General features: G+C 40.3%; 1 protein-coding gene across 3 annotated transcripts; it reads right to left on the bottom strand.

Moving 5' to 3' along the window:
• Positions 1-5278: 5278 nt before the first annotated feature.
• On the bottom strand, positions 5279-11904 carry LOC148014890 (two-component system protein A-like). Of its 3 annotated transcripts, XM_087665579.1 has the most exons (8): positions 10244-11904; positions 9945-10082; positions 9469-9662; positions 9044-9363; positions 7595-7979; positions 6790-7427; positions 6471-6671; positions 5279-6113 (listed from the first exon to the last, which is right to left on the bottom strand). In XM_087665579.1, exons 1-6 carry the CDS (start codon positions 11154-11156, stop codon positions 7125-7127), a joined length of 2253 nt encoding a protein of 750 aa, XP_087521705.1. In that variant the 5' UTR covers positions 11157-11904; the 3' UTR covers positions 5279-6113; positions 6471-6671; positions 6790-7124. The 3 variants fall into 3 exon arrangements, with proteins under 3 accessions (XP_087521705.1, XP_087521703.1, XP_087521706.1); XM_087665577.1 differs by lacking the exon at positions 5279-6113 and having other exon boundaries at positions 6261-6671; XM_087665580.1 differs by lacking the exon at positions 5279-6113 and having other exon boundaries at positions 6261-6671; positions 10240-10469.
• Between the last annotated feature and the right edge of the window lie 398 nt (positions 11905-12302).

The following is a 12302-nucleotide window of genomic DNA, read 5'->3' as shown; positions in this document are numbered from 1 at the left end:
ATAATCTCCATTTTAGCTACAAGTAAAATGGTAAAGATCAGTCTTTTCTTGATATTCCTCTCACGTAACCCTCTTGCACAACGGTACAAGACCCCGCCGGAAAGCATTCTTCAGCTCTATTTTGAGGTTCAAAGGCTTAATAAGGTAGTTGCAGCTTTTGGAATCAAATGGAACAAATCTAAGGACTTTTGACTGGACTTTTGTCTAGATTAATGGGCCAAATGGAGAGAACTCATCCTGGTACTTGATGGGAAATCGAGCCAGCAAGCCTCTTCATTATCGATTACAATCATTTACATTTATTTACTTTTGGAAAATTGATTGATCCATTCAGGTTTTGTGTCCCCATCCAAAACCGCAGTCTCTTGGAAGAATGTTGGAATCAACTTAGAAAGATTCCATGAGAGATAAACATTACTGTATGATAGGAGACTTTGGAACTATATGAAGAGATCAAGAGAGTTGTAGGGATCAATATTAATTACTCTTCCCATCAATATATCTGAAGAAAATGTATTCCAATCAATGAGCAGGAAGAAAGTTCAAGAATCATGTGGGACAGACAAGGATTTGAGAATGGTGTCAAGTCTTTTGATATGCATACAAATGGACAGTTATACATGAATGGGCAGCAACATGTATATGATCATGATCATGGATATGAGTAGCATTATGCTAGTGAACATGGGCAGCATGTTGATCAGTACCTCTATGATGATCAACCATCCCATAGTCAATATTATGATGATGATTAACCATTTCCTGGACATCAACATTATGCTAGTCGAAATGAACGTGGTCATGACTATGGAAAACCATTCTATCATCATAATAAACTTGCTTCTCTTAAAGGAGGATATAATAAACTTCCTCGTAGGTATTATAGCCCATACCAAATAATTCAGTGAGTTGGGGATCTTGCCTATCAACTTGATTTACCTTCAACTACACATATCCACAATGTCTCCCATGTATCTCAGCTCAAGAAGTATGTTGGCCCTGAAATTCAAGTTCTTGAAGAACTACCTCCGTGGTAAGCAAGAGAAGGTTCTAAGGAACCGAGTTCTTATGGAGTATCTTATAAAGTGGAAGGGTTTGCCTATGAAAGAGTCTTGTTGGCAGCATGCTTCATATTTGAAACAATTTCCATGGCTCCTTCAAGGTGATAATTCACTCATTGAGCAGGAATCAACTTGCTATAATAAATTTCTGTATTGAAATTAATTGCTTTATCTTCATCAAAATTTGATTTTGATGGCATGGCTGGATACTACATATTGTCCTCTACATTTCTATAGCTTGCATATGGAAATTGGACACTGGAAATTGCACACTTCCACTTCAAGATATGGCCAACTTTGTATTGTAGCGTGTTTTGGACAACCTACAACAGTTTGTTCCACTTGCATCATCCTTCTTCATCAACTTATTTGGTCTTCTTCAGCATGGAATTTAATTTCAGCATGATTTCATCTATTTCAAGCTATTCTTGTACTCATCCTTATAACTTGTCCCAAATTCAACTTTGAGGGCAAAGGTCTTCTAGGCCGAGATGGCGTGTAATAGAGTAAAAATGCCTTAATGCCTAACCCAATATTTAGTCCACTAGGGTTAAGTATAATAGGCTAAGTTGTAACTAGCCAAGGATCTTTTTTCCATTTCTAATATTTCATATTTTAGGTCTCAACCTCCCACCATCTAAGAGGGTGCATACTCTTGGCCACCATAGCTTGGGGTGCATATTATGCTGCAGCCTCTCACCAACCGATTCTCAACCATTAATGGTAATATCATTTCAATCTAGCCACCTTGGCTATGGTTTCTTGGAAAATCAATCTATTTCTTTGTATTTTCAGTTTAATTGTTTCTTGTGGGAATTAGCTTATTTACCTTAGCCAATATCTAGCCTACTAGGATAAAGTATAAAAGGCTAAGTTGTAACTAGCCAGATCTTTTTGCCATTTCTAACCTTTCATATTTGAGGTCTCAACCTCCCACCATCTAAGAGGGTGCATACTCTTAGCCACCATAGCTTGGGGTGCATACCATGCTACAGCCTCTCATCAACTGATTCTCAACCATTAATGGCAATATCATTTCAAACTAGCCAACTTGGCTATGGTTTCTTGGCAAATTAGTCTATTTCTTTGTATTTCTAGTTTAATTATTTCCTATGGGAATCACCTTCTTTACACCTCTTTAGGAATTTTGACATCCAATGGCTTGCTGGATGATCTATTAATCAAGTGAATAGTTATGTTAAGAGCCTCAGTTCAAACAACATTGGTAAAACTTACATTTGATAGCATACTATTGAACCCTTTTCTTATATGGTTCTATCCATCTTTTTGCAACCCCTTGAGCCAAGTTTTAAGGAGTGGTCAACTACCGCTTGATACTTTCATCTCACAAAAGTTCTCAAAGACATGAGAAGTATACTCCCTATCATTATCAATCCTCAAGCATTTGAATCTCTTGCTTAATTGATTTTTCACATGAGGTAAGGACTTTTGGAATGCATCAAATGTATCATTCTTGTTACGAATAGACTGAGCCTATACTTTCCTCTTAGCATCACTGATAAAAATGACAAAGTATGATGCTTCTTCCAATGAATTTGTAAGCATATGACCACACACATCACTATGCACTTATTCGAATGGTTCAAATTTCTTTATACCATTACTCATCTTATGTGCCACTTTAGTTTGATTCCATACATACAATGTTCACACATCTCAAAATCAAAAAAATAAAATAAAATGAAGATATTCAAACAAGAAAAAACTTTCATTCTTTTCACAAACAAGGTGACCCAAACAAAGATACCAAAGAGATATCAATGGCTACTTAACTATAGCCACAACATGATCTTTTACACTAGACACGTACAAAGAGTACAAAGTGCCAACAGACTTTGGCCCTCATGTAACAAGAAGAGACCATTTGTGTATCTTCCAAGAGTAACTACCAAAGACAACACAATAACCATAGTCACCTAATTGTCTAATGCTAATCAAACTCTTCTTTAGATGTGCATGTCATACATTTTTTAACACAAATGAGAAACCATTAATAAGTGAAAGATATCGATCTCCCACTCCAAGAATGCCACATACAAAGTCATTACACCCAAACAAGCACATGCTTTTCTCCTTGCATCATAAGTAGCAAGCCATTCCCTTTATGGAGTAACATGATCCAATACTCTAGTATATCATTGTTAGTAGCAACAAGAAATGCATCACTAAGAGTAGAGATATATAACATATAATCATCACCACTATTATGACAGATAGTGTTACTAATCTTTACCTTTTAAGTTTTGCTTCCTTTTTGCTATCCTCATCACCCTTTTGCATGATTCTTCATTTAAAGAATTCCTTTTTTGTATTACCTTTCTTATTAAAATTGAAAAAACTCGTATATTTCCTTGAGTAAGACTTGCTTTTAAAGCTTTCTCTTTCACAAGATTTCCCTCTTGCATTTGATGTCTCTTTGACAAATAAGTGCATTGGAGCCCTTTATACCTACATTATTCCTTTTATTGACCACTTTTACAAGCAACATTCAAATGAGTCAAACCCCTAGCAAGTGCTAAATTACTTATAGCAACCCTAAAAATATCCCATCTTTTAAGCAATATCATAAGCCAATGAATGGCCCTGAAATTCTCAAATGTAATCTTTTGGGCAAATAACTAGCTAAAGACAATATTAAACTCATTCAAATGGTTGGACATGGACGTCCTCTCTTCCATATGGAAATCAATGAGCCTATTTAAGTATTAAACTTAAGATGCAGCACTTTACTTTTCACAAAGGTTGCATAACTTTTTCCAAACTCCATGCGCATCACCATTAGTGTCATGTATATTAAATTAAATTGATTTGGATAGCGTCACCAAGATAGTAGAGCATGCAAACTCATGCATTTCATCCCAAGTATCGAGGGCCATGTCTTCAAGCTTCATACCTGTCAATTTAATGAATTTAACCCATTTCTTTTACACCAAGACATTATATATTTATTATGAGATCAAAGGAGATTTTCTTGCCATTTGCATGATGAGTTTGGGCATCTCCATAGGGTGAAGTTTGAGTATCAAGATACTTGGGTTTGTTTTTTGTCATTACTCCAAATACGAAGAGAATCTCTTGAGTAGGAGAGCAAAGCTAGAACTAGTGGAGCCAAATGAACATACTTAAAATTTTCTTGAGTGCTAGCCGCAATGGCAATTTGCTCAATATTGCCACCTTAGTAACACATTATTTCTTGCCTAAATGCTCCACTTACGCATCCATGCAAAGCAAGAGTGATCATATCTATCACTATATGATGATATCGTGCACTATAGCATTAGGGATATGCTACTGGCAAGAGACTTTAGAGAACATACAAAAGCAATATCCAATCCATTCTTCAAGAGTGATGACCCCATGTACAAAGATCTTGCACAAGAAGAGTTGGGACTTAGAAGGACCTCTCAAGACAAAGAGGACCAACTATGGATACCACTTGTTGGATCCAAGAGGAGTACATGATTAGGGACTTGGTAGAACCTCGCAAGACAAAGAGGATCAACTATGGATACCACTTGTTGGATCCAAGAGGAGCATATGATTAACTATACTTAATGAACTTCCTCAACTATGGAACTCAATATATTTCATAACTTTTCAAATAAGCATCCACACTAGATGGCCAAGAGCATCTATCGTGATGGATAGACCCAATGTGAGTAACATGGATTACCTATTGGCACCACTACCCCTCATACCATGCACTTGTACAATTCTATACACTTTCTTCATGGCCCATTGCTATAGCCATTGACCATTACATACCTCTCCATCAATATCACATGCCACTTCGCCTCATTGCCACAACTAAGTATATCCCCCAAAGACATCCTCAATGCCACACCACCAAAAATACAAACCCAACTACCTTACACCAAACCATCTATCATACCTTCAAGCAAGAATGTCCCACAAAAACATCAATATGATATTGGTTGGCCATATGCTAGCCAAGCTTAATGGATTAGTATTAGAGAATAAGTTTAGTCAAAGAAACCTTTGGGGATCATTTTTGTTAGACCACACTTCCCCATGGGAAGAGGAACTGAAGGTAGACTCACTAAAGGATATGCTATATTTAGACCCATGAGAAGAGCAATGGAGGTAGACTAACTCGCAGATATCATACATGTAGAGCCATGGGAGCTAGTGCATGCACATACAATTCCATAAGCCTCTAATGAAGCTCTAGCTATTTGATTCATTGATTATACCAATGATGTTTACATGGCACTCCCATCCAAAGGCCGAGCCTCTACCACAAATGGAGAGGATCTATGGCAAAGTAGCTAGCGTCAAACGATTCATAATGCAATCCAACCAGCAAAAATAGGATCTCCAAGCTCAATTAAGGGAATGTCGCATGGAAGTAAAATCTAAGGAGCAAGAAGTAGAAGAGATACAAAAACAACGTGGGGAAATTCAAGCCCAAACGGCAGACCTCACAATTCAGCTAGAGAAAGAAATAGCCAAGACAGCCCTCCAAACTAGGAAACTCAAGGAAAAGCATCAGGCTCAAGGCAGAGAGGAGTTTTGTAATGGATGGAAGCTTAGAGAGACCATTGACAATCATGATTTGTTAAATGATCAGGACTAAGCCATTATTACCACAAGTTATTAAAAGTAGAGATGGAAGCCCCGCCAATGGTAGCAAGGGCTCTCTTCCAAACAATCACCTTCATACTCAGGCTGTGTAGCCTCCCCAAACACAGGTACTCCAAGTCATCTTGGCAACTTGCAGCACATGGCAATATGGACCGACACAGATGATGAGCAGGTGCCTGGACTCAGTGCTCACTCAGCCACCCTAGGAAGTCACCATTGACCAAGGATGAGAGCTATACAGGGCAGCATCCATGAACTGTCGGACAAAGACCTAGAACAAGATGCCACCAATGGATCTGGACGATTTTGGCATGACATCCAGCAGCACCACCCTGATGACTAAGCCTGCCTATGCTGGATCCATCCATGCAAGATTAGCAGATGAGATCCAGATACCTCCCACTGCAACTTTTTCCAGTTCCATACCTACACGAGATACATTTTGTCCACATGAGGGCCATCTTGGTCTCTTGTTAATATATATTTCCTCTCTCTCTCTCTCTCTCTCTCTCTCTCTCTCTCTCTCTCTCTCTCTCTCCCGCCCCCCCCCCCCCCCCCCCCCCGGAAACGTGAATAGCAAATATTAACAGAAATAGTGAATTTCACAGGTTCTCTTCTCTTAGTGCAACTTTATTAGGCAGTTGATTTATTGCTATCCATCAGGTTTCAACTGATCAGCACTCCATTAACATCACACTTTTGATCAATAAGTGCAAGAGCTATAAGACTTCTTTGGGACTTTTCAAACTGCAATTGTTCTCGAAAGTGTATTGCTTGATGGACCTTCACTCTATTCACAAAATCTTGCAGCCTGGCTCCTCCTTGATGCCCCAGAGTGGATGCAAACCATAAGCTATACAAGTCAATTCACAGCCATAGACAGCATCACAACATTCAGACCTTTCACCAATCATATCACTTGTTCAACAGGAGAACTGGTGCAGAAATATGTCCCAGCACATCTCCCTTACACAATATTCCAACCTGCAACACAGAATGAAATATTCCTTAGCAGCATTTACCTATCTCATCAACAACACCATATATGAAAGAGAATGATCAAAAATAATGAGTCTAGGTCACAAGTTTCTAGAATGCTTACTGCGCTATTTCATATATCCAGTCGTCTTTCCGTACATGCCAAGCCAGTCATCTTGGCCAGCACAGTTACAGTTAATCGTATTAACTTGTAACAAGGAGCCCTCATTGATCTCTGGTAAGTAATCCACAGTTTTGAGTCAAAAAAACCCATACTCTGCGTGCTGGCAGGGGTGCAGTTCCACTACACCATGCACAGTATTTTCTTGGCACTATAAGCAGCCACTTGCAGAGAGCACAACCACACTGTTTCATCACGCACTTCATCACCATAGCATGGACTATATGAGAGAACCTGACTAATGTAACAGCAAATTGGAAGAGGTGTACTGCTCCATCTTATGATATTCCTTTCTCATTACGCTCATGCATCTCCCTTTGATAGATTTTAATGCTAGCTTGCAGCCATTGAGAGCTGCAAGTAGCACTCCTTGATAAGCTCAGACTAGTATCTTTGTCAATATTCTTCATAATCAGACCATACACCTCCAGTAAACTCACAAGCTGATGCCTAGACATAGGCTTTGTGAAAAAGTCGTCCACACCTGCAGCTAAGAATTGGTTCCTGTCACTGTTCATTGCGTTTCCAGTGAGTCCAATAATTGGAGTCTTCACTCCCATGGCTCTGATCTCTCGGGTAGCCTGCATTACAAACATAACATAGGGTGTCTCAAGAACTTGAAAGAGTGGAAAGAATTTTATTTATACAAACACAAACTGGAAGCATATCAAATATAAAGCATTAGTGCAAAAGACATGCTTCTTTCGTCTAGCTACAACCAGCAAAGCAGACAGTAATAAGAGAATACCTCATGCCCATCCATAACTGGCATTTCCTTGTCAATAAAAATCATGTCGTACATTATTCCAGTACGAATAAGTTCCACTGCTTGTAGACCATTCTCTACATCATCACTTTCTATATTGAAGCTCTCCAGAAGCTTCCTAAGAATCTTTCGGTTCAACATGTTATCTTCTACAATCAGAACCTTTGGATTGTTTAATATGTGATCTGAAGATGGAAGCTTGGATGGATCAGAGCTAGTCCTTGAAAGGGCAGAACATGAGTGGCCTACTTCTGCATCTCTTTCGCTCATATTATAGACAAGTTGGAAAGGTAAAGTGAAATGGAAAACGCTCCCTTTACCAACCTCAGAAAAAACTCCTATTTTCCCACCAGCCAATTCGACAATCCTGCATGAACAAAGATCAGTCACTTCTACAGTTTCATATAGACGGTCTTCGGGCCATACAGTAATGTCCTGACAAGAAACAAAAAGCCTTAAACATGCTTAAAAATTATTGAACAATCTCTTGACACAACATAACCGTGTTCCTGCACATAAATGACTCAAAAACGTGTGTGCTATTCACTTTTCAAATGCTTCATGAAACATTATACTACATCCCAATGTAACTGGCATTGTGCTATGCAAGATTTCACATCACTATGGATTCATCTCCCAGACAAGTTTTGGCAAATCAAGTTTCAGGTTTGTGTCATTTCCCACACCCAAACTTCCTTGTCAAACTATCCACTTCAACTACGATCTCACATATCATGGCTTTGCAGTGCCTCTTTATAAGAGGACCTTTGTGAAAAGCTCTCAACATTCCTCCCCCCTTCACGAAATATTTATCTGGTTCTGCATTAAAAGAGCCACAAGAAGGAACTATTGGTTTCTTCTGATTTCAGGAAACTTTTGTCTGTCTCTACACCAAAGAGGAAGAAAGCCCAAATGTAGACCACCCCCTTGACAAAAGACGTCAAGAGAACCATGGGAGGTGAATGACACCAATACATATAGATGCAAAGAAACCAATGTCCTGTTAACTTAAAACTTGCCTTTTGATTTTACACCCTCTCTCGAAAGAAAAGTCCTGAATAGTCATTGTGCTCATTCTGTATCCAAATTTTAACAAGAGTGATGTACTGGAATACCAAAATTCTCACCACACTTGGTCACTGATGTACTTCAATGTGCTGTATTATGGACAATATGCAAATTTACAAGGTGGTCAAATGAGCAGAAACCAGTTTACAGAGTCACATTCCCAACACAAAGTAGGTTCTGATGCTTTGTATGTTGCTACATCACTGCATCCAACCACCTTCAAGAATTATGAAAATGGCTGGCACTGACCACGTTTTGCACAATTGTCTCACCCAGATTTTTGCTCAGACGTGACATCTGATTATCTTAAAAACATAGAACCTATATGTTTTGTCTTCTAAGGACACAGAATTGATAGCGTACCTTTTGGAAAAACTAAGGCCAAGACCTGTTCCACCACCACCTTGCGATGCATGTGCGCTTATTTGGATATACGGTTCAAAAAGTATTGCCTGGTCTTCCTTGCAAATGCCTATTCCAGTATCTTCCACAGAGACAGTTATGCTGGCAACCTTATCAGTTCTTTTCAAAGTAGAACAATCCGAATCCTCACAGTTCAACTTCACTGCATCTTCAACAGCATATTCCTTCCCTTCAGACATCCCATCGCATGTGACCCGTAGAGTGACATGGCCACCATGAGGAGTAAATTTGATTGCGTTTGACAGGTAATTTGCAAGGACCTATAGTTGGTTGGCAAAGATGAATATGATTGCATTCAACAGTAATTTGCAAGGACCTGCGACTTCAAGGACATTTAAGAACAAGTGTTTCACTGCAGAATTCACCTGGCGAACCCTATGCTTGTCACCAAGTAAGTTGTACTTTGTTAGTAGTTCCTTTGTATCAGAATCCATACGCAAAGAAAAATTGATGCCTCTAGAATCCAGTGTGTCTCTGAAAGCCCATATCAAAGAGTTGACCATCTCTCTCATGTTAAATGGTTGCTTCTCTAGCTGCAGTTTACCAGCCTCTATTTTACCTGCAACACAAGATGAGAGTTGCTATCAAATCACTCTTTTCACCTAAAGGACTACAGGAGTGAATTCAAGCTTAACATTGAGACCATCCCCACATATCTCACAAACAACCAGGTTCACGTATTTTTTGTGGACGTGGACTGACAGGTCACACACTTACAGATGCACAGATGCTTGGACATGTATTTCCAATGCACTTCTTGGTAAGCAAAGACCTAAGATCTTGTTACAATAACGATCAACCCAACAGTCATGAAAGAAATCTGTTTCTGAAATCTGCCTACCCATGTCCAATACATCATTGAGTATACGTATCATGGATGATGCCGATGAGTCCATCATCTTTAGCACTTCCAGCTGATCCTCCGAAGCAGCACAAGCCATTAAATGACCAATGCCCAAAACAACCGCATTGAATGGCACTGCACAAATGTCACATCATTGGTCCAAATCAGAGCAACAATCACTAGAACAGAAGGGAGTGGCGAGATTTTAAAAGAGCAATCAAAACTGCTCAATGACAATCTCCTAAAAATAAAATATCTTCCTGTATGAATTTGTCATGGAGTGCAAGCTTACCCACCCCTGATTTCATGGAAAATGTAGCTGATAAACTGCCGCATCTTAGTGATTCTATCAATGCTGTCTTTTTCACGGGCATCTAGGGCTGCATGAGCTTGCTCCTCATGTAATTTGCTTTCCAAGTAAGCCTCTGCCCAGGTGTCAATAATAGCTAAAATGCTAGATGTCTTTCGAGATCGCAGGTACCCAAGGCAAACATTTGTGAGCATTAGGAGAATGACCACAGGAATAGCAACTATGCCGCATCTTGCTACCACAATCCGAGAAGCTACGGTTAAAAAGAACAAGCAGGGAATGCCCAGTGATAGAAAGCAGGAGACTTGCCATGCCATGATGGGTGCTGCACTCAAAAGCAAAGGTAAGCTGGTAGAGATTAGCAAGCCTATGCCATCATAGTATCCTTGCTCAGACCATGGACACAAGGCCACCACCTCTGATTTGCAGGGGACGAAGTTTGGAACAAACCAGGAGAGAGAAGCTAACAGGAACAACAGAGGTGATGTGTAAAAGCAGGTAGTCTGCCTGTTAGCATGGTCAAGCACAAGAGTGGTCAATAAAAGGATAGAGGAAATACCAGTGACGAGCCAAGGAAGAACAAAGATAAGCTCATGAACTCCAGATAGGATGTAACCAGACAGAATGAATGCAATAAGAAGGCTGAAGCTCCCCAAAACACAGATGATCTCGGGTTTCGAATGGATCCACACAAAATCCCTCTTCTCCTGCGGCCAGTGAGCTAGCTTGGCTGTCACTGTTTCCCGAGAAGAGGCTAAACGTTCTTCTGTGACAACTAGCTGCGCCAATCGACATCTCCCTCTAGCTGATTGACTGGCCTTCCTATTTGGTTCTTTAATGGCCATTCTGTTCACCATCTCCAGCAACCACTTCAAAGTAACCATTTTCATTAGAAACATGAGGATTGGATGAAAGAGCTGTAAGCCCCAATTGTCCAGTGCTGGCAATTTGTCCCTTTCGCCCAAGGGATGGCAGTGTTGTCATTTACATGAGTAATGGCAGCTTAAGAGCCTGTGATGAGCATCACTAGACTTGCTCTGTCAGGCAGGGCATCCAGATAGCAGAGATTGCCACGGCCAATTTTGACCCACTGAGGTTGAATTCTCTCAGCCTCTGCAGAAGCTTGCACAGATGGCCTACGGCAGTGAGCAAATACGGTACCGATCCAGCTTATTTCTTCTCTGCCCGATTCGAGCACTAATAAATAGAATTTGCACTCATTCATTCAGTGCATACTGACCAGCAACTGCGACTCGTCCATATGAAAGGCCAGAAGCCTTGATTGAAGAGGGGGGGAAGGGGGCTATATTCTGCTTGATTCCAACAAAAGAAGCCCTTGATTAGATCACGAAAATGGACCCCAAACGGCTTGAAGCAGCATATGGCGATATTATTGGAACCGGAAGAACCCAAGAGAGGGCTTTTGACTCTTGATGATGGAGGCACACCAACAGAGAATCTCCTGCTCGGGAGGGGGAGTCAGTATTGATGAGAAGAGGGGGCATAAAGGCGACTGTTGTTTTAAGGGTAACAAATAACGAGTATAATAGCTCGCGAGATACAGGCGGCATTTGTATCACCTGGGACCCGAGACCCTCCGGCCCCTCTCAGGCTCTCTCATCCTCCTCTCGACCCTTCCCTTTTGGTCGTGAACACCCGTAAAAGCCTTGGACGATGCCAGTATAGCTTCATATCACATGAAGTCTTGGTACATCTACACATCTCACACTAGGTTTTATTGTCACTAGGCCCAGCAATTCTACTACACCCTGTGGTTTGTAAGTCTACAAAGCTCAGGAGGCTACACCTTGCCGTTCACATTCATGAGTGAAAAAAGAAAAACAGAGGAGCTCGGGCTACATTCATCACTTGCCTCATATAGTAATGATAACCCAGTCATCCTGCTTTTTGCTTACAGAAACACAAGCCATAGGGAGTCGAGTTACACTCATAACTTGTCCTACATGCTATCATTAGGCTCTTAGTTCATGATACCGCATAGTCTCCACTTCTTCTCTCAACTGGTTGCAATGTCATTAGTCTTG

The sequence above is a fragment of the Lygodium microphyllum genome, chromosome 24, assembly GCF_053477565.2.
Source record: "Lygodium microphyllum isolate KBCC chromosome 24, Lygodium_microphyllum_v1.1.10, whole genome shotgun sequence".
NCBI classification, from domain to species: domain Eukaryota; kingdom Viridiplantae; phylum Streptophyta; class Polypodiopsida; order Schizaeales; family Lygodiaceae; genus Lygodium; species Lygodium microphyllum.
This window is presented reverse-complemented; position numbering and strand designations above follow the sequence as displayed.

Bases quoted from the DNA above. Each gene is read 5' to 3' on its own strand.
- LOC148014890 (XM_087665579.1), bottom strand. From the start codon at position 11,156: ATGTTTCTAATGAAAATGGTTACTTTGAAGTGGTTGCTGGAGATGGTG. The intron at 9,663-9,944 runs GTAGGCAGATTT...CTTGTGTTGCAG, and splicing joins CAATGATGTATTGGACATGG to GTAAAATAGAGGCTGGTAAA. The intron at 9,364-9,468 runs GTGAATTCTGCA...AACCAACTATAG, and splicing joins ACAAGCATAGGGTTCGCCAG to GTCCTTGCAAATTACCTGTC.